Source organism: Odocoileus virginianus, chromosome 26 (genome assembly GCF_023699985.2).
Source record: "Odocoileus virginianus isolate 20LAN1187 ecotype Illinois chromosome 26, Ovbor_1.2, whole genome shotgun sequence".
Lineage (NCBI taxonomy): Eukaryota > Metazoa > Chordata > Mammalia > Artiodactyla > Cervidae > Odocoileus > Odocoileus virginianus.
The window spans coordinates 14,880,232-14,901,354 of NC_069699.1; the positions used below are offsets into that span (position 1 = coordinate 14,880,232).

General features: G+C 52.0%; 1 protein-coding gene and 1 long non-coding RNA gene across 4 annotated transcripts in view; one reads left to right on the forward strand and one right to left on the reverse strand.

Annotated features, from left to right (window-relative positions):
* Nucleotides 1–16,721, forward strand: part of LOC139031223 (uncharacterized) — a 57,479-nt gene extending 40,758 nt beyond the window's left edge. Inside the window, exons 2-3 of the long non-coding RNA XR_011483642.1 lie at nucleotides 7,196–7,289; nucleotides 16,550–16,721. This is a non-coding gene — a long non-coding RNA (uncharacterized lncRNA). The remainder of the gene's footprint in view (nucleotides 1–7,195; nucleotides 7,290–16,549) is intronic.
* The window catches only part of MTMR14 (myotubularin related protein 14), a 44,090-nt gene that overhangs the window by 4,757 nt on the left and 18,210 nt on the right, over nucleotides 1–21,123 (reverse strand). For 2 of the 3 annotated variants that reach the window (XM_070455568.1, XM_070455569.1), the window contains exons 7-17: nucleotides 20,800–20,873; nucleotides 16,235–16,305; nucleotides 15,539–15,613; nucleotides 10,736–10,802; nucleotides 9,805–9,890; nucleotides 9,470–9,546; nucleotides 9,194–9,230; nucleotides 6,769–6,839; nucleotides 6,050–6,108; nucleotides 5,741–5,879; nucleotides 4,844–5,023 (exon numbers count right to left, since the gene is read on the reverse strand). In XM_070455568.1, the coding sequence (XP_070311669.1) occupies nucleotides 4,844–5,023; nucleotides 5,741–5,879; nucleotides 6,050–6,108; nucleotides 6,769–6,839; nucleotides 9,194–9,230; nucleotides 9,470–9,546; nucleotides 9,805–9,890; nucleotides 10,736–10,802; nucleotides 15,539–15,613; nucleotides 16,235–16,305; nucleotides 20,800–20,873 (936 nt within the window). Of the gene's footprint in view, nucleotides 1–4,843; nucleotides 5,024–5,740; nucleotides 5,880–6,049; nucleotides 6,109–6,768; nucleotides 6,840–9,193; nucleotides 9,231–9,469; nucleotides 9,547–9,804; nucleotides 9,891–10,735; nucleotides 10,803–15,538; nucleotides 15,614–16,234; nucleotides 16,306–16,802; nucleotides 16,891–20,799; nucleotides 20,874–21,123 lie in introns of those variants that run through there. The other variant, XM_070455570.1, reaches the window with a different exon arrangement.

Sequence of the window (21,123 nt, forward strand, 5' to 3'; positions counted from 1 at the left end):
TTTGATTACGGTTTTGTCATACAACAGAATCACCTTGAGACCACGGAAAACAGATGGCTGTCCATATTAAAGCTGCCATGAATTGGAATCTCCTGAAACATAGGGACTTGCCATATTCCTTGCTCCTGGTCTACCCTGGAAGGTGTGTGACGACAGGGTGTGGATGAGGACAGGATGTGGGCTGCTACCTGGTGGAAGCCCTGGTGATGACAGAGCAGGGCTTCCTTCTTCCCAGGTGGAGAAGCTTGGCGGCCAGATGCTGTATCTTTGGTGATCCTTAACTGTTTATAAATCAAACAGCTGACTAACACTTAAGAGCAAGCTGCAGGCCACAGTCTGGGGCCGGTCCTGTGCTTTCTCTGGGTCATGCTGGGGTCTCATGTCCGTGCAACCCCTCTTGAGGTCAGCCTGCCTCCACAAACCTCATCTATTGCTCCAAGTTTAAGATAAACATTCTCTTCCAGTTTTGGGGAAAACAATTGTTAGACAGCAAAGTGTTGAGGGAATGAAAGTAACGTGAAATAGAGGAGGCTGGGCAGGATGAGGGACGTCTAGAACAGGGAACACGGGGGTTCCATGCTCCTAACCCCACTCCCCAGGGCTATCGAGACTCACACTTCCAATGGGAAAAAGACAGCCAGGTAGAATGTGGTTACAGACAGCAAGGGCTCCTGGTCTTCTAGGCTACCTTCCCTGTACTTCCCCTATCAGGCAGGCAGCACCGCCAGGCAAGAGCCATGCTTGAAGCGGCCAAGGGACAGCTGCGGCATGGAGCAGGTCACATAAATAGCAACAGGACGCATGATTCCCAGGGGTCAGAGTAATCTCAGCAAGCAGCCAACCATCTTCTGCATCTTTTTCAAGAGTTGAGTACACAGGCTCCAAATGAACCTTTCTATTTGAGGCTTTTGTCAAAGAAAGGGTTGCATAGTAACATAACCACTGAGTTCTTGGGTTTGAGAGCAAGGAGCTATACGAAGCACAGAGGTACTTGTAAGTGCCAATTTAAATTAGCTGGTGAAAAAATAAATAAATAAATTAGCTGGTGAGAGGGGATGCCGTAAAGATGACAGGAAACAGTTACCAGAAGGAAGCAACTGCACCTGCCAAGTGAAAGAAGGAGGGAAAACCTTCAAGTTAGCCCCAGGGCACAGGTAACGCAAGCAGCTTTAATAAGCCCCATGCCCTTCTGCCCTACACCTTAACTCAAGTACACACAGCATCCACCTCCACCCATCTACCTACAGGACTGGAGGGGACATGGGGCCAAGCCATCCTCAAACTGGAAAATGGTAGAGCTGACAGTGCTTCCAAGGTCACCTCACTTAAACCCAAACTTCTGAAGACAAAGATCACTATTCCTACTTTAATGATGGGATGAAAAAAATGAGCTCAGAAGGGAAGTGTTCAAACTCAGCAACAGCTAGGACAAGATTTATCAGATTTGAAAGATTATCAAGTTTCCCCCAGCCTGGACTTCAAGCATTGCTGTGTGTGTGAGTGTGTGAGAACCAGGGACCTCTGCATTCCTGCAGCAGCCCAAGGAGAAGTCTTTTGAGGCTCCAAGTTTTCTCTTACCCATCTCAGTCTCAAGCTGGCCATGCCTTAACACTCCTCACCACTCATCCAGCATTGCTGTGTGTGTGTGTGTGTGTGTGTGTGTGTGTGAGTGTGTGAGAACCAGGGACCTCTGCATTTCTGCAGCAGCCCAAGGAGAAGTCTTTTGAGGCTCCAAGTTTTCTCTTACCCATCTCAGTCTCAAGCTGGCCATGCCTTAACACTCCTCACCACTCATCCCTGGTCTGGACCTATAGCCCCAAGTGAGAACCCATCAAACATGGGACAGGAACCCTATGTGTCACATAAAGCAACCTGGCTTCCCTGCCTCATTAAACACAGCCTGGGACATAGCCCATTGCTTGTAACAAGCAGCTAGTAGGTGGGGAAGGATGGGGGAGGAGTGGCTATCTGGGCAGCAGAGTTGGTGCCTATGTTGTCACTCAGCTATTCAACCAGGCTGCTGGATGTCCCTCAGGCAAGTTCATCTGCTCCTCAGGCAGGTTGGCCTCCAGCTGGGCCCAGCGATAGCATCCTCCCACCCCAGGCAAGGACGGTGCAATGCTAGCAATCCCCAGCCTCCGAGATGTCTGGCCCTGGAGCAGAGACCAAGACCGTACGGAGAGGGGCACCTTACTGACCAGGCCTCAGGGAGGCGTCCTGCCTCTTCCCAGCCCAGCACTGCAGATGACAAGAGATTTAACAGTGGTCCAGAAACACAACTCAGAAGCTACTGTAGTGACAACTAAGGATACAAAAGGGCCACCAGTCTTGCCAGTGAGGGGTATGGGGTTGGGACTGGATCAGAATCAGCACCCCACAGAACCTTCTTCCTAACCCGACACCTATTTCTTAACTCTGGACAAAGCTCCCCCAATTTCTTTCCCAGCAAGTCCTACCTTAAATGAGCTATGCTAATATGGACATGGTGGGGGGTGGGTGGGGAGGAGAGGGTGGGAAGAATTGAGAGAGTAGCACTGAAACATACACATTGCCATGTGTAAAACAGGCAGCTCGTGGCAAGCTTCTGTGTAGCGAGCACAGGGAGCCCAGCCCAGTGCACACTTATGGCTGATTCACACATGGTAGTATGGGAGAAGCCAGCACAACACTGTCAAGTAATTATCCTCCAATTAAAAAAAAAAAAATTTAATTTAAAAAAAAAGAGAGATACACTGGTAGAATTTAGGACTCTGCAGCATATGAAACCCAGAGAATTCATATTATTAGGGGAATTTTGGCTGTCACACATAGCTTTCCACACAGCTCCTCCTGCTGCATTAAAAAGCTGATTGGTTATTGCTACCGAAGATTAGCAGGAAAGCTAATGACAGGATCCCTCAGGCTCTTTAAGATAAGAAAGACTAAATTAATTTTAATGTTAATGGAGATACATAATTATAATTAGAATGCTCCAAATCAGAATCTAGTCTTTCAAAACCCCTGGCAAACAAGCATCCAATCCGGAACCCTGTCTCCTAGTCCAGCCTGGCTACAAGCAAGCACTGCCAGAACAGCCCAGCAGAGCCATCAGAACAGCCCACACAGCCATCCACCCCATGCTTCTCCAAGGCCTTGAGCCCCATTCTGGTCCAGTTATTCCAGCCGCCTCCGCCAGGCCGCAGCTCACAGGGTCCCAAGTTCAGGAGGACACCCCCGATCCTCCCAATCCTCCTCAGCCTTCTGGACCATCCTGGACCAACCATAAGCATTTGAGCCCAGTGCAGGTGGATAACCACTGGGGAGACAGAGGGGAAATGATCACAAAATTGGAATGAATGTCGGGAAGAAGAAAATGATAAAGAGCTAAGGTGTGTGGTGGGGTACTGCCTCAGTAGGGGAGCCCTAACAATTGGACAATTAAGACCAGGAGGACCCAGGAGTCTAGGGGAATCTTCTGGTTTCCTTTCCAGTTGTCAGCAATGTTGCACAGGCAGAAAAGGAGGGATGGTGAACAAGAGCTCCAGCCCGCAAGAGTGAGGGTCACGCGGTGCCGCAGCAGCCCCACAGCAGCCCTGAGGAAAGCCGACACAGGGACATGGAGTGGCACCAAGGATGTGAGCGAGCACAGCCAGGGGGCTTATCTGCCGGGTGCCACCTCTGCTCAGCTGCCTCCGCCAACCCGTGGGGACAGACGGGTTGTGGCCTTTGCTTACCAGACTCAGCTACAGCCTTGTCAGACATGGCGGTGCTAGGAGTTGAAGGGCTCACCTTCAGAGGTGACCCCTCTGGACAGTGCAGCTCCTACTAGCCTAGAGCTGACCCGCTCAGCCTGCGAGGGGAGGGTGCTCTTCCCCACCTTCCTCCAGTGCCTGTCTTTGCCCAGAAAGGAAAAACCAGAGGATGGCGAAGGAAGGAGATTTTCCAAAGTTTCAGGTCTTTTCTTATATAGTAAGTTTGCCACCTTTGGGCTCAGTTTCCTCTTTGGTAAATTGTCTGCTACAAGGAAAGACCTGAAATTCTGGAAAATCAGACAGAGCTAGGCTTGAATCTGGAGTGGACTTTAATACTTATGATTTTTCTGCTAAAGGTCTTTTCTCCATGGCATTTGTTAAGGACCTCTCAAGTTGCACACTGCTCTGTTCTTTCCAGAAGGACCAGACATTCTCAAGGCTTTAGAAAACAAAATAAATCACAAGATTTCTTCCTTGGCTGTATGACATGGAAGGTATGAGGTCAGTGAGGAAATCCTTTCTCCAAATGCCAGGCCATCCCTCAATCCTAAGCCTGCCCGGCGCTCAGCTTTAATCTCACCAGAGAAACATCATTTCGGCAGCACATTCCAGGCCCACCTGTCCGTCCTGGCTGAGTTGCTCTCCTGCTGGGTGAACATCTTGTGAGCTTTGCCCCAGCCACACACATCTAGCCTGATTCCCTACTGTCCATTCTCTTCCGTGCCCCACCAATTCAGACAAGGAATGGGAGAGCCAGAAGCAACTCAAGAGGACCCAGCTCCGCCTCTTTAATCGGAATGTGGCATTCACAGGGGCTGAGACCTGGCAAAGGCAGCAGGTGGTGGCAGCCCCGACTCCTTGTCCATCACATCACAACTGCTCCACCTTCCCGACTCCCCATCGGCCAGGGCTCCAGGAGGGAGGGGTCTCAGATTGCTCTGTGAACCTGCTTTCACTCTGTACCCAAACATGAACTCATCCTCCAAACAGTGGGGGAGCCTGCAAGTCTGTCGATCCCCTCTGGTCTCCTGGATATACCACCTACCAGGCCGTGTGCCCTGGAATCCCATGCTCCAGTCTTATCAAGAGGGAAGGACTTTGGAGCTCCTCACCTGGGCTTGGGGACCTCCAGGGGACTGCTACCCATCCTGAAAAAGTTGTCAGAATGGTTCGAGGATGAGGAGCTGGAGGACTTGGCTTCCACCAGACCCTGGTGGGGAGGCAGGCGGTCCTCGGAGGGCTGTGGCCGGTTCCAGAGCATGCTCTGTGGAGAGGAGGAGTGGCTCTTCCTCCTGTGGTGGGAAGACAGGGCTGCTGGTGAAGGACCACCTCAGGCCCACCCTCTGCTCACCTGAGCTGAGTCTCTGGGCCCAGTTTTTACTTTCACTGGAAAAATGCCACATGGGAGTGGGTACACTAAGCACTCCCCTGGGCTTGGCCATGGGCAACGAGAGCTGGGTCTTCACAGAGGGACTATGGCGTCCAAACACACTGACCTACTGGCCTCAGTGCACATGCTGGGCAACAGATTCTGAACAAGTTTTAAAACTCGTTAAAGTGTTGTACAAAATCTCGAGCCCTTTGTCCAGGGAGAAAAGTCATCTGATTCTCAAAGTAGCTGACCGTCAAATGAACTCCTGATCTGCAACCATCATTTCCTACTCTGTACTTCTTTCTTTTCCTAAGCTTGGCCCCACCTCCCAGGCAATTGATACAAGGGAGTGCCCCCATGAAGTCCCTTTAACACCCTCCCCTCACCCCACCCCACCTGCCCAGCCCTGCAGCTTCTTCCTTTGTCCCACAGGGAACACTGGCCCTTGATGCTCTTGGGCCAGCATGGCAGCATCACTCCCCAACCAGATGGCTGGCCTCTGAGGCCCAGCAGAGACAGCAGGGCAGGCAGCTGAGCTCTTAGGCCGACTGTTGGGGCCCTTTTGTTCCTGGGGCTCCCTGGAGCTGGAGCCCTGGCTCCCAGCTGTTAGCAAGCTCAGTTCCAGCCTGGCCCTCACCAAGCTGCCTGAGTCTGTGCTCCTGCAGGGACCAGCTCCACAGTCTCATAGGTGAAGCTCCCGGCGGCTCCTGGGGAGCTCTCCATGACCAGAGAGAAGTCACTGCCAAGGCTGGTGGTGCTGCCACGGTCCTTCCGCCCTGAAAAGAGGCCAGGACCATCAGTCAGCACGTTATCTTCACCTATAAGGGGTCCCCCACCTCTTTTATACCATACGACTGGAAAGAGAAGTTTCTAGAACAAACAATCCCTATGTGGTCTATACTCAGAAAGATGCACAGAGACAAGTCCGCCAGGGCCCATAACTCACTCAGCATGCAGATATCTTCCACGGTGAAGCCTGTATCCCGAGCTGGCAAACTCTTCCTCCTATAAACAGAACCCAGAACAGTGAGCTCCAGATTGGACTGGGAGGTCTCCTCTGTCTCCCACTATGCTGCCCAACTGAAAAAGAAGCTTGAACTCAGTGGAGACAGGTCCTACCTAGCCTGTTGCAAAAGGCCAAGGCTCACTTCCGGGAGGCCAGCAAAGCCTGCTTCTTGTCAGCATGGCCCCTCAGAGGTCAAGTCTGGCCCAACACATTAGGGGGCCTGGACTTGGAAGGTGAGGGAACACGGCACAGACACCAACCCTCACAGGGGTCCTAAAGCAATCACCAGGCCTAGACCCCTGTGTGTGCCAAAGTGTGAGCACACTGCTCCGTGGTGGGGGGCTGCACAGACACACCTCTGCAGCAACTAAGGGAGGAGGACTCTGGCCTCGGAGGTGGTCGCATGGGCAGCTTGGGGGTCTCCCCATCCCTTCCCTCCAGCAACATGCCCTGCACCCCTAGTCACAAGATGAGCCTCTTCACCCTCTGGCCCTCCCCAGTTACCCCTATGTGCCCTCAGAAGGAAGGCAGGGACAGAAGGCCAGCCTGCCCAGCATGCGGGGAAGCAGGGCGGGGAGAAGACGGCAAGCGAGACTACCTGCCCTAGCACAGCCCCTCCCAGTGCACCTGCCTTCCAGCAAGAGCAGGTCTCTCCTTACCTCTGTGTCTTCAGAGCAGAGAACTCTTCAGAGATGATATGCTTCAAAAAATTGAAGCAGAAGAAAAAAATCTAAGAAACAGACCAAAAAGCAGCACACATAAGAAGATAGTCTTCTCTGGGGAGAAGGATCCAGGTGGCTAGACTCCCAGGAGAGGGCAGCCAGGGACCCTGGTCACCCCTGCCAGACAGCAGCCCTGCTCCGGGGACCCTGTCAGATATTCTGGTGTGGAAATGGAATGGGTGCTAGAGAGGGCGCAGCAGTTCAGGCAGGCATGCCTGGGCTGGGCAAGGAAGGAAGGGACTATGTTTGCTTCCTGAGAACGCAAGAGGGTAAGCCAGGGATGTTTCAAACCATCTTCAAGTTCAACACATGTGTTCTCAAGCTACTGAAAAAGATGAAGATAATAGCTGCTTCTCCCCCACAGTCTCTCCTGAGAACACCATGCAGACAGAGTCACAGGGAAGGACAGCTGGGAGAGAGAATCTGGAGGCAAGACACAGCAGGAACATCATGGAAGGGTAAGGAATCAGATTTCATAGGGGAAATACCCAGGAACAGTGTGGTTCAGGCCCAAAGACTGCACTGCTCAGAGACCAGGGTCAGGATGAACGCTGAGGCGGGCTAAGGCAGGCAGAGGCCCTGAATTCTGGCCCCACATCCACATCCCTGTTTCTGTGGGCAAACACCCTTTTTGCTTCCAGCCAGCACCCACGTCCATTCGGCCTCTGCAAGGTACACACAATGCACTGTCTCTGCAGTGATTCTGAAAGATGTGGTCCATCAACCCCTCACTTGGGAGAAACACCTAAAGTATCCCAGAGCCCTGTAAGATTTCCTCAAAAAGAGGAAGGAGGGCGCCAAGGTCAGTACAGTTTGAAAACTGTTACATAATTTCTTTTTTTTTTTTGGCTTGTGGGAATTTAGTTCCCTGACCAAGGATTGAACCTGGGTCCTCAGCAATGAAGGCATGGAGTCCTGAGCACAGAGTTCTAACCACTGGACTGCCAGGGAATTCCCTCTTACATAAAATGAAATAGCTGTCTTCATTACAGCCTTTTCAGACTTTAATATGCTAATGTGCTCAGAGAATCTCAAAGGCAAAGGAAGGGTACAGAGGGCTGTTTAACAAGTCCCAGCCTTTTGCATGTTTTTAAAGTATCGGTATCTTGTATGTATGAAGTGGGAAGGAGGGAAGGCGGGCTAAGAGAAAAGCCCACCTTCTACCCGCCCTCCTAGCTGAGGAGACCCTCTTGGTTACACTAAGACATGGCCAGGGTTTGAATCCAGAACCCACTGGGCTCAGCTGCACCCCCGTCCAGTCTCTGAGGTGAAATCTGGCCTGCCTCGGCGGGTGGGGACAGCGTGGTGGTGGGCGGGTGGCAGGTCCTGGGGCAAGGCTCAAAACGGGAGGCTGTAGAGGGGCTCATAAGCCTTCCGTGCCAAAGTCACCGCCTCTGACAGTTCACGGAGGCCTCTAAGGAACAGGCTTATGAACTCTGCAGTTCTGGCAGATGCGATAAGTGCTCAGAAGAGATTTGCAAGGGGAGAGGAGCAGCTGAGAGGGAGGAACAAAAAAAGGCACAAGATAAGATCCCAGAAAGAGGCAGCCTCAGGAAGGGAGAAGGATGCTTCAAGAAAATGGGGGGTGGGGGTGTGGAGAAAGAGACAGCACTGCGTGCAACTCCCACGCTGGGCATCTGGACTCATTCTCCTTGTGAGGCGTCAGGATGGACACCAGGAGACTCAAGGTTAATCACACTTTCCAAGGTCACCCAGGTAATAAGTGGCACAACTAGGGAACATACTCAAGTCCAACTCTAGGTCTGCGTATAGGGAAAATAGGCTGAAAAAAGAGTAACAAGGCGAAGGTTACAAAAAGGATGCTGTGTGGACAGGGCAGAGAGGAGGAAGGAGGGACAGTGCCCAGACAGGAAGGGGACCCAGGGCCCCTGGCTGGGCCTGGGCTGGTGGTGAGGAGCAGGCAGGACTCTGCCTGCACGGACGGCCCTAGGGCTTAAAGGTGCCAAGTGGGTGTGATGAGGACAGAGGCCAAGGAAGAGCTTCTGGGTTTCAGCTGTAAAGGTGAGGGGCACAGCAACGACTTGTAAATTGGTTCCAAAGCTGAGTGCAGAAAACAAGGTCAGCCGTAAAAAGGATGGCAGAGAAAGAGGGGACGAGGACTGACATATGAAGGTCACAGGTAAGTGTCCTTCCTGAGAGAGTGGGGGACTGAGGTGCAGCACGGGGGGCTGTGGTGCTAGATTTCTTCCCGCCACACTGCCTGACCCCAGCACAGACCAAGCAAGAAACTGCTCCCAAAGTGTGGACACCAAACAGACTGCCATCCTGTCCCTCTCTGGAGTACAGGAGCCAGAGCTCGCAGAGCCCTGACATGTGCTCGTGGACTGTGAGCAGTACCCACCTCCTCTCCTTTGCTGAGTCGATCTACCAGCATGTGCCTGAAACAAGAAGGCAAGGAAGTCAGAGCCAGGAGCACACAGGCAGGAGGACGGGGAGAGCCTATGGCTCTGGCCCCACAGCCTCAGGGGGGCCTGACCAGTGCCTCCTGTCTTCCCAAGGGGGTGGGACTATCTTCACCTTCAACCCTGTCATAGGAGCCCCCGCACCCACGCACACACTTGGTTCCTGAGGCACTGCCCCCACCCCACAGCCTGCCGTCCGTCCCCCAAAGGCTCACCCAAAGAGGAACCAGTCGTAGGCCACTGTGAGGTAGAGGATCTCAGCAGGCTTCAGGGACGCGTGGATGAGCCCGTCCTGGAAAAGATGTGTCCAGATCAGAGAGAGGCCCCCTCCCGGCCTCAGGGGCTGAACCACACCCACAGCCCCCTGACAACCAGGCTGCCCCACAGCCCAGGAAGAGGGTCAAACTTTACAACTCCTGCTCTGGACACCTGAGGTCCCTCAAGCCAAACCCTCTCTGCTTCTGGAGACAGGCTCAGTGCTCCCCAAGAGCAGACCCTGGAAAGGCCTCTGAAGGCTCCCTGACCCCCAGCCCAGCCCATGTGTACTCACAGCCCACAAGGAAAGGCGCAGGAGAGAGATGAAGAGGGGGGTCCGGTCCCAGCCTGAGATACAGTGCACCAGCAGCCCGCTGTCGTCTATGCAGAAACACAGGACAGGTGGCCGGGAGAAAAGCAAACACAGGCGATGAGAAGGGGCTGTGCCACTGCCCAGGCCTGAGGTGAGGTCCAGGATACCCCAGAACCATAGCATAGCTCCAGGGGCAGGCATGGGATGTCCCGCCAACCCCGCCACAGTGGAAGGATGGGCACCTGACCCAAACGAAGACAATGAGTGTGAGCTCTGGGACAGAGACCGTGTCTCTCTTCTGGAGGAGTTAAGACAGCAGGAGACAAGTCTGAAATGACTGCTGGTTTTGAGCTAACTAAACAGTGGATATGAGACAAGGAGAGACTGTTTCTGCTATTTGTCACCTGGCTCTGCTCTTGGGCCTTCTTGGTTATATTGTTCAAGCAAGTGCAACCTCACACAAGTCCTGACTGATAAGGAAAAGTCAGAGTCAGACTTCCCCAGGACACTGAGCATCATGGGATCATCCAATCAAAACAGTCAAACTGGCTGGAGCACCATCCGGAGAACAGGCCTGCCATGGGCTTGTATGTGAGCAAGAAGAGGCCAAGACTGACTTTCTCTCAACTTTCTGAACCAGAAGAGGCCACTGCAGCCTCACACAAAAGGCTGAGGTTCAAAGCTCACAGCCAGCTGAGCCAGTGTAGGAACATCCTGTGTGTGCTTCAGATCGTAAGTTCATAATTTTGTTTTCTAGGGTTTTGAGGACATGGAATAAATCAACCAATGATAAGCAAATCCCCATATCCTTCTCCCATAGAGCAAAAGGCTCCAACAGTCACACACTGGTGCTGTCAAGACCTGGGAACACCCCGAACATCCACTGGCTTGAGGCAGGCTGAAGCGGACTCACCGTCATTGTTAATTATGGAAAGCAGCAGTTTCAGGTAGTTTTGTGTTTGTTGCACCAGGTCCCAACTCTGTTGGAAAAGAAAAAGAAAAGGATTCCAGGAATAGGTATTTAACTCAGAATGGGAATTTATAAAATATTTTAAAAATAAAAGACTAGTAAGAGTTATTTTGGGGCAAGAAGTACCCCAGTTCATGGTCACAGGCCCCGTCCCAGATGCGCTGTGACTTCACTCCCACATGCCCCCGCCCCCTTCCCCACGGGCCCCACCCTTGGCGTGCTCCCTCCCAAAGGGAGAGTGAGGAAGGGGAAGCCATCAGCGGCCCGGGCCACCCATATCCCCACGCCCACTAGCAACAGCTGGATATTAACCTCCTCTGTGTCCTGGGCTCCAAGCACAGCTGTCCAGGGAGTTAACAGAAGTCAACAAAGAACCTCGAGCCTGTGGCCATTGTCACCAAACTGCAAGAGCCACTTCATCTGCCATTACAGCATAGAAACTAAGGAAAATATCAGCCTTCTCATCAATCGCTTCTTTACTGCTACTCACTATACTGTCTTTCGATGAATAACAAATGCAGTCTGGCAGACAAAACTTTTAAAACAGGAGGCCCATGTGGTAGGAGATAAAAAAAATAAGCAAAAGCTTATTAGAGATCTGAACCTCTGTTCTAGCCCAAGCAAAAGGTCTAAACTAGACACTCTGAGAAATAGCCCACTTTGGAGTCTGGAACTCCACGGAGGGGCCTGACCCAGTTCTATGGCCCCCTCCCCCCTGAGCTGGGGACAGTCTCTCAACACAACTGCTTCTCAGTGTCTGGGCTGTGCAGAGAGGCCACGGTGAATGCCAGCAAGAGTGCTCCCACGGGGAGGGTGAACACAGCACCTGTAATTGGAATGGTTTTCCCAGGAATTTAAAACAGGCTCATTTACCTGACCCTCCCACAGACCCTGGAGAGCCCTGACCCACTTTCAGTGGCTCCAGAGAAAGCTGCTGCAGCGCCACATTAATAAAGTTATTACCCATGGCAGCTTGGGGGTCTCTCTGCTTGTCTGGTTCAACGTGTCAGACACACCACTGTCCAGATTTCCTCCTCACTTTGAGTCCCAGGGAAGGAAGAGCAGGAGAGGCAGGAGACTTGCGGCAGATGTGCGGGGTGGTTGGACGGGTGTGGGGAGGGCTGCAGCAGCCAGGAGATGGCAGGGCCACCAAGGACGAGGCTGCAGGGCCCCCCGAACACAGCAGCTGTTTGAAGGGGACACCAATGACCAGGAAGCGCCAGGAGACACTACTGGCCATGGCGCCTAGGGCGGGGGCAGGAACCACAGACTGGGGAGCACTGGGTTGGCGAAAGCCCAAGGTCACACAGCTAAGCTGAGGTGGGGTCTGGCCCCAGGCCTGTGGTCAGTCACACACTACACTGTGATGTCTATTTCCTCGAATACTAGAGTGAGGAAATGAATGTCTAAGGAGAGTATAGAATATGAAGAGGACCATGGAAATGCATGAAAATCTACACTCATTTCTGACTCACCCCACGTGTGCCATGAAAAAGCCTACGGGTGCAGAGCCAAGTACCACATATCTGGCTTACATTTGTATGCCTGGAGTACTCTCCCCTGGCTAGCAAACTCCTACAAAGGCCCAGCCCCATTATCTACGTATAGAGTCTTCTTGTGTAGCCACTGGCTGATAATCTTTCTACACAGATGACAATTATGATGTTGTCTCTTCTCCTGGACCAAGTCCAATGAGGGCTCTGCATCTATAAGGCTTAGTGCTTAGGGACTAGGAGGTACCCGTGGAAAGTTCCTTCAGTGCCTGTTCATGGTCAGGGGTTTGTGTGAGGAGAAGCAGTGGCTGGAAGGGGTCTTTGGGTACAGAATGAAAAAGCAGAGCACTAGGGGATTCCATTCGGCTACTCAGAGGGCAGCACTGCTCCTCATGCGCTGGGAACACTGCTGTGAACACCACAGTGGGCCTGGCTCTGGGACACAGCAGTGAACACAATAACCCCAGCTCTCATGGATGCAGGGAAGGGAAGGCAAAGTGAACTGCTACAGGCGTGCTGACTAAAAGAATCCCTGTAAGATGCTGTGGAACCATGTAATGGGAGGTGAGCCTAGCCCGATCCTCAGGGACCATTAGGTAAGGCTTTTTAGAGATGGTGACATGCATGTGAGAAAAGGGTTTAAGGAAAGCACCCAGTGTTTCTGGCATAGAGAACAGCACGTGCAAAGCTGGCGAGCATCTTTCCTAGGGAAGATGGCTAGGGTGGCTGGAGGAGAGGGAGGGGACAGCCAGTGAGTCACCAGAACAAGCTTGGGCCATGTGGAACTGGTGGACCATGTGAGGGTCCTTGGACTTCTGAGGATAACAGGAAAAGTCAGATGGAATTTGGAAGGACGAAGTGACAATGACAATCTTGGCCCGTCACCTAAGTACTGCTCTCTACCAGGCCCTGTTCACATGCTTTACGTTCCTTACTTCCAGTCGGCTGCCCCTCAATGTGGCCCCACTCTTAGCCATTAGATGATGGTAGCCTGCATTAGGCCAGTGACATGAGACGGAAGCAGGAAGGACTGGAGAAAATCCCTGGGGCAGAGACTTAGAGAACTGATGGGAACTAGCCATCGATGTGAGGGATAAGAACCACCATCCCCAACATTTTTAGTTTGAGCATCTGGGTAAATGGTGAAGGGCCTGGAGGTGCTGGGGGTTTTGACAATTCCATTTTGGGCAGCTTGACTTTCAGGTGTCCACATGACTGGACACTTGGGAAAGACTGTAGGTGTTGGATCGCCAAGTGAGGCCTGGCCCAGAGCCCCGGGCCTGGGTGACCTGGCAGAGGGTGAAGGGAGTGGTGATGGGTGGACCTGGGAGATGAAGAGTCAGCTCAGGGGCTGAAAGGACCGAGCTCACTCCTGACTGAGGAAGAGGACACAAAGCGCAGTGTGGCCAACTGGCTGAGCAACACCAGAGAGCATGCATGGCTGGGGGAAGCCCTGCCCCCTATCCTCGTGCCTGGGGCTTTTATGAATGCTCACTCCCGAGTCAGTAAGCCAGGAGTCGCCCCCTAATCATCATCACTAAATTGGTCCGGCATTTCCGTTAACAGGACACTTTCATGCAGTGATCATATCTGAACCTCACCACAACTCTGAAACACTGCTGTCAATTCTGCTTTCAGAGGGAAGTGAGGTCACTAGCTCAAGGTCACACAGCCCCGTGAGAACAGTCAAAGGAGCTCACACCCAGGGCCTCTTTCCACTAAACAAAACTCCTCGCACATAAGGGACCCTTCCCAGAGAGACAGACTTCCTTGGCAGCATCAATACTGTCAACACAGTTGACAGCACTGATGTAGTTATAGGGAATTTGGTGAGGAGGTGGTTCTCAGATCTGTATGCACAAGGGCAAAGCGTGGTGCCAGCAGAGAGAGAGGTGATGGCTGGGTGGGGCCTGCTTGAGGGCTCTGCACACAGCAGATTCAGGAGGAGGCCTGCCACTTTCTCTGGCCATGCCGCCTGTCTGGGGACACACTGGGGCCTGACAGTAGGGAACAAGGCTCCTCAGCCTGTTCCACCTTTCTGGGACACAACAAACAACCTATCGGCTCTCCTTCTGAAGTCCCCTCTCTTGCAAAAACACCTACCCAGAGAAGACCCAACACCCCTATAACTGGTTCATGCCAATAGTTAGGGAGCATCTGCCTTGTGTCCGGGGGCAGATGTACAAGAAAAAAACAGGGAAAGCATGGCCTCTGCCTTTACAGACCATCTGCTACTAGGATGACAAAGTCCAAGGTGATACTGGAACACAGAGCTGCCTAACGGAGGGGGGCGGGACTGGGCCTCTGGGAGAGGGAGATCTCAAGGCTGAATGGGAACCGTCCAGACCCAGGGGGAAGATGAAAAGAGGACGGAAGCAGGATGTTTTCTAGGTATTCAGCGGCTCAGCCTTCTGGCTCCAGGCCATTTTCAGTTCTAGGATGCACAAGCCATGGTTCCCCATCCTCCTGGTGTTCAGTCTACAGAAGATGGGGAAGCAGCTCTATTATAAATCAGTAACTAGAGCTCAGTGGAAAACTCCCAGACAGACATGCCCAGGGATTAATGGGAATGTAACGCAAGCACCCAACTCCCCAGGGATGGGGATAGGTGGCCCATCAGGCAAGTCTTCTTGGAATGGACACTCAAGCCAAATCCTGAAGACAGTGTGTCAGCCAGGCAAGAGGAGCCTGGGGGTGGGGGGTGGGGGGCCAGCCAGGCAGAGGGAATAGGTGTGGGGAAGGCAGTGGGCAGAATGAGGCTCCCTGTCCTGGCTGAAGCAGGTGGCAAGGAGATTGCTAATGGGCCACAGGCTTGTACAGTGTGGGCCAGACGTGGTAGACAGATGGGTTCATCCAGTAAGACTGGCGCCCCTTCCACGGCAGACAGTAACAAGAGAGACGCACAATGGAAATAACTTTCAGGTTTCTATGAGCAAATCAGGTCAGGGAGTGCTGCACTTCCTCTGATGGAACATGCATTTAAAAGGTAAAATGAAAAAAGTCACTAAGTCCTAGAACCGGAAAAGCAAACTCCATGCAGTCCTCCTCTGGAAACAGAACCCCCTGGTGGATGCAAATCTTTCAGTGAGTCATGTTCAGAAAGCTTTGATTTTCTGGGCCAAGAGCAAATCAGGAGAGAGAGTCAGACAGACAACAGCTCCTCCTTTCCTAGGCTGTCAGAGATTGGAGGTGAGCCAGGCATTCAGACCTCTGCCTGAGGGGCTTGTGGGGTGGGCACCAGGGGTCCCCTCACCTGATACTGGCTCCAGTCAATATTCAGAGAGCAAGTCAGGAAGTCAGGGATGCTCAGAGGGGCATCGACGTAGTCCTGGGGACAGAAAGACACTGTGAGAGACAGTGTGAAAGACACAGGCTGGCCACCAGGAGACGCTATGGTGACAGGCAGAGACCCTGAAGTTGTGGCTACCATGAGCAGGCAGGGTGTCCCCCCCCTCCCCCGACAGTGCTTGCCTTCTCTGAGCCAGATGCCTGGGCGACCCTGAGAAGGAAAGCTTAAAAAATCAAAGGGACCAGATATCACTGCCGAGTGGAGTTTTTCAGTTGACCATCTGAGTGTTTGCTGCTGAGACAGAGGTGATGGGCTGGAATCAGCCTCCAGCAGCTCCTGAGCTACTGCCAGCCACTGGGGAGGACCAGAAGGCTGCCCTTCTTCCCACAGAAGGTGGTGAAGCAAAGATGAAGCGCCTCTCCTACCATGTCCCTGAAAAGCTTTTTAAAGAAAGGGAGAAACTAAAGGGGGAGAGAAAACACTATGTGATAAGAATTTAAACATGTATATATAAGGAGAAGAGGGAGAAAAAAAAATGAGACTCATTCAGGGAAGAGAAAAGAAATGAAAAGGGTAGCTGTTTTCCCCTCAAAATTTTCTAGCTGGTTTCCCTTCACAAAGGAACAGAAGACCCAAGCTGACAAGTGGTACTGTTCATACCTGCTTCCAGTTAAAAATGAGCCCTTCAGCCATGTAATCCCGATCCTTATATTCCTTGAAAAATTCACAGCCTGGAAAAGAAGGGCAGAGTTACAACACCACTCTTCCTGGCCCAGTGTCCTGAGACGCCCCTGGGTGCTGGAGGACCAAGGTGGCCACCAGCTGACACGAGCTGGGACTGGACAGGGCGGGCGGGCACCTCCGATGCCCCTCCAGTTTCCACTCACAGACCCTTCCTGATGAGACCCGCTTGCCTGCACACCTCTCTCTCCATCTGTGCTCAGTGGCTGCTGGTCACCTCTCCTTTCATTTCAGGTTCCTCTATGTACCCCTGAAGTGCCAACAACCAGAGGACAAAAGCGGGGCTTACAATTTGAACCCTGGCAGCACTTTCTCAGCAACTTATCTAGTCACATAAGATCACCCTGCTCCTACTCCAATAAAGCAAATACTGCAATAACGCAAGCCATGCAAATCTTTTGGTTTCCCAATACACATTAAAGCCATGCTTATACTATATTATAGTCTATTAAATGAGATTACATGATGTCTAAAAAAACCAATATACCTTAAATATAAAAAATACTTGAGGGAATTTCCTGGAGGTTCAGTGGCTAGGACTCAAGGGTACTGCCGTGGGCCCAGTTCAACGCCTGGTTGGGGAACCAACAACCTGCAAGCCACGTGGTGTGGCAAAAAAAAAAAAAAAAAAAGCTTTATTCCTAAAAATTGCTGACTAAAATCTAAGCCTACAATGAGTTGGAACAGTAAAGTCAAAGATCGCTGATCACACATTACCATAACAAATGTAGTAATGATGAAAAATTTTGAAGTACTATGAAAGCTATCAAAATGGGACAAAGAGAAATGAAGTAAACAAATGTTGGGAAAATGGTTCCAACAGACTTGATGCAGGGTTCCCACAAACATTCAGTTTATAGAAGATGTAATATGTAAAGAGTAATAAATTGAAGAGCAGGAAAATGAGGTCTGCCTACAGCAGGCCCACAGGCTTTCAGTGAGGACTGAGCATTGTAACATGCAGGGAAGGACCATGGACAGTGTCTGAAACGGGACAGGGGCTCCAGACACATGCCCATCTTGACAAGCGAAACGCTCTAAGAACCACCACCAAGGTAAGACCTCAGGAATCGAGAGAAAATGAGTGAAAAGGGCCTTGCCAACGTTCCCAGCCTCAAGCGTCAGCCTTTAGCTTAGCTCTGTGACCATGAACAAGTTACCTTCTCTCAGCCTTGACTTTCTCATTCGTCAAGTGGTTAAGGATAAAATGGAATAACACACAGACCACCTGGCACAGCACTGACAGCCCTCAGGCGACAGCAGACTGGGGCCACTTTCCTGTTGAAGCCGAAGCCAAGAGCCCCAGCGCAGCCCTGCGGCTCGATCCAGGGGGGATGAGGCCTGCCCTCACCACGCGGCCAGGACGGCCAGGGCCAGGGGGATGGCGGGAGGCTTCCTGCATTCCTCTCAGGTCCTCTGCTGGAGCCAACACAAACTCTGAAGGACATAAGCCTTTGGCCACAGGTCCAAGTCTGCGGAGGTCCCCAAAGGCAACAGAACAACTGCCTGAATTCTGTCAAGGTAGCCACAGGCCATCAACATTCTCAGGGAACTCTCCAGCTCCTTGGGCCACGCTCAGCCTGAGGTCACCCCAGGGAACAAAGGAAAGGTTCCTCTCAAGGGAAAAATCTGGAGACCGAGCCCCTGTGTCCTGGAGACGTGGCTCTTATCCACCCCCCACCTCTGCCCTCCTTCACTCTAAGTCCCCATGCCCCTCTGTAGACGGGGAAGTCAGGCAACAATACTCAGCCCTAACACTTCAGCCTATTCCTGGGTGCCTCACTGGGAGAAAGAAGAAATATAAATATCAGACAGAGGCCGTGAGCTTATCAGCCCAGGCTTAGAAGAGACACCAATTATTCCTCAGAGCTCTCGTGAAGGGCTCTGCTTTCTCAGACTCAAGCACTCAAATCAACACTGCAGGCTCCAGGCCCAGCTCTGAGCAGCGTGTGATACAGAAGCAATTGACTGTGAGAAATGGAGGGAATTAAAACAGCCTCGATACCCAGGGCAAGGCCTGACATTCATTACCTCAGTGGGCTTCTGAGCCTGTTGAGAGGCAAAGGGATGGACCCAAAAGAAAAGAGAGAGCAGGCGCTCACTCAAGAAGGAAACAAATTAGACTTGTGCTCGGGAGTTTTCAGCCCCATCTATTTTGGGGCCTGAGGGAAGTGCTCCCAGAACACTTCTCATTTTCAAGGGCCAGTCGAAGCCTAAGTTAGTCTAACAGAGAACTGATACCACCACAGTTCCTGTCTGGGCTTCAAACTCATCAGAGGGGCTCAACAGAGACCCCCAAAATGGCAGCAGAGCGCATTTCAGGACCTGGTCTGGATAATGTTAATTTTGTTATGAAGTAACATAGGCAGATGAAGAAATTCAAGACCATAAGCACAAGAAGTAAAAGGTGCTTCTCCTGTGCCCTCACATGGCATCTCCCCCACCCCAGGCTTCTGAATTTTTATTGATTACCCACCCCCCCTTACTCTCCCCTCAACACACACACATGACTATCAGATCCAGTCCATGATATTCTGGGAAAAGGGAAGAAAATTCAGAGATAAATAGTATCATCTTACCATTTTGGCGTATTTCTTTCTTAACCTTTGTATAAGCACTTTTCCTCTCACACAGTTGAGATTTTACTATTTCATTTTGTATTGTGCTTATTATGAGCGCCTTAAGCATTTTTCTATGACTGTGTAGTATCTCATTCTACAATACTATGGGTGGCTGTGCTGTCATTTACGTAATTGTTATTCTGATTAATGAAAACATTACCCATGTTTGGCTGGGTGTAAATGGACATGATGAGGGACCTCCCTTGGTGGTCCAGTGGTTAAAACTCTGCCTTCCAATGCAGGGGCATGGGTTCAATCTCTGCTTGGGGAACTAACATGCTGTGTGGCAAAAAAAATAAACTCATGTGATGAACATCTGCGGGCCAGGCTGGCTGGATTACAGCCTAATGAATAACTGGGTCAAATGGTATTAGTTTCAGGAGTCTTATAACAAGTTGCCCAATGACAGCAGAAAGGATACTGTGCCACTGTTTTGGAGCTAAACAATTTTTTCTAAACCAAGTCCTACTGAGAACCTGAATACAAATACAGAAAGCTGACACCTGGGTCCTTAGCCAACACAGAGCTCTCCCATTAGGCAGAGTACTTCAGTCTGGGGACCCCGAAGCATCTCCTGAGAATGGGGAGCCTGGTCTGAAAACCAACCTGAAAACTACACTATGGAAGCCCTCATGCAGACCCCCAGGTGGGACGTCTTCTTGACAGCTCTGATGTTGCCAAGCCCACGGCATCACTATAACAGTTCAGCATCTGCCCAAAACAAGCCTTTCCTCCCATGCACCCGTCATTCAGCCCAGTGTCAGCGAGCACCGGTCAGGTCTGGACCTGGCACATCACCCAGAAATAAACAGCGTTATCCTCATTTATCCTCGGAAGGGTTAGGGGACTTGTTCAAGGACACAGTGCTGCAGCTGAGATGCACACCCAGTCCTACAAGCCACCACATGCTGAGCTGGCAGAGAAGAGGGAGGAGAGTCCCTGAATGAGGCCAGAGTGAGACAGCCAGGCCACTGGCAGTCGTGGTTCAGGTACCGCCAGCTCACACTGATGAGGATACCCTCTGAACACCAGGCACCAGATAAACCTGAGTTTCTAGAGAAGGACTTGTGGCAAGACAGCAACCTGGGGTCACCAGTCTGCTCTTGCCATTGGCCCCATGGCTCCAAGATGAAGAGACAAGATCCAGCACAGGACCGAAGGCAGGGCTGGTGTTAAGAGCAGAGAGAGGTTTTAAGGACAATGAGTTCACTTTTTGCTGTCTGTTCACAAAGTCTGGCGCTGAGGTTAGGGCTCTCTTACCTCCTTGAACAAGCAGGTGTTGCTAGAAGGCTACAATGCTACCAATGGACCCATGCAGTGTAGAGAACACTGCCCTGGCTACAGATTGCATACAGTCTGTGCCAGAGACACATGCAGCCAGCTGTGTGCTCACCACAGAGCTCTGCAAAGTGGGTGCAACTGAGGACAGAGCGCTAACGTCACCATAGCCAGCACGGCACAACTGGTGGCTGACCCCAAGAACAACACGTTAGTCGCACAGAGCACGCTGATTAACCTGACCTCACCTAATCCGACAAGACCCTGAGCTAAGCCTCACCAACTTCCAGTGATGCTTGAGAAAACCTGGGACTGGCACGGTGAAGGACTCGCTCAAGGGTGCAGGAGGCTGGGTCTGAGTCTGGACTCCATCCCTGGGCCCCTCCCAGGGCAAACCCGTGCCAGGACAGTGTCCTACCCTAAGCTGAGAGCCAAGGATTGGGAACCACACTGTCCCACACTGAGCGACAGTGCATGCTACCGGGGAGCTCCAGGGCACCTGAGCGGCCAGTGCCTGCAGGTGGCCGCAAGAGCCCCAGTCCTAGGAAGCCTGTCCCCTGACCAGACCCTGGAAGGAGCCCCTACCTGGATACGGGATGGAGAGGAGAGTGAAGTCGGCATAGCGCTGTGCTTTGTCCACCTTCTCGGAGGAGGTAACACTACAAGATAGGACACAACGTGTTACAGCATCACAACCCATGCATGCCAGTCCCCGCAAGCACCACCACAGCCTCAAACACCCCTCCTGCCACAGAAACCTCTCTCCAAGCTGGGATGAGGCCCTTCAGCCAGGCTTACTTTGAACAATTATGAACGGGACCTCTCTGCTGCCTACCCGAAGTCACCAGGTGAGAGCGCTGACTCTCCCCGACACCACAGCACCTGTGGTGGGACCTGAAGCCACAGAAC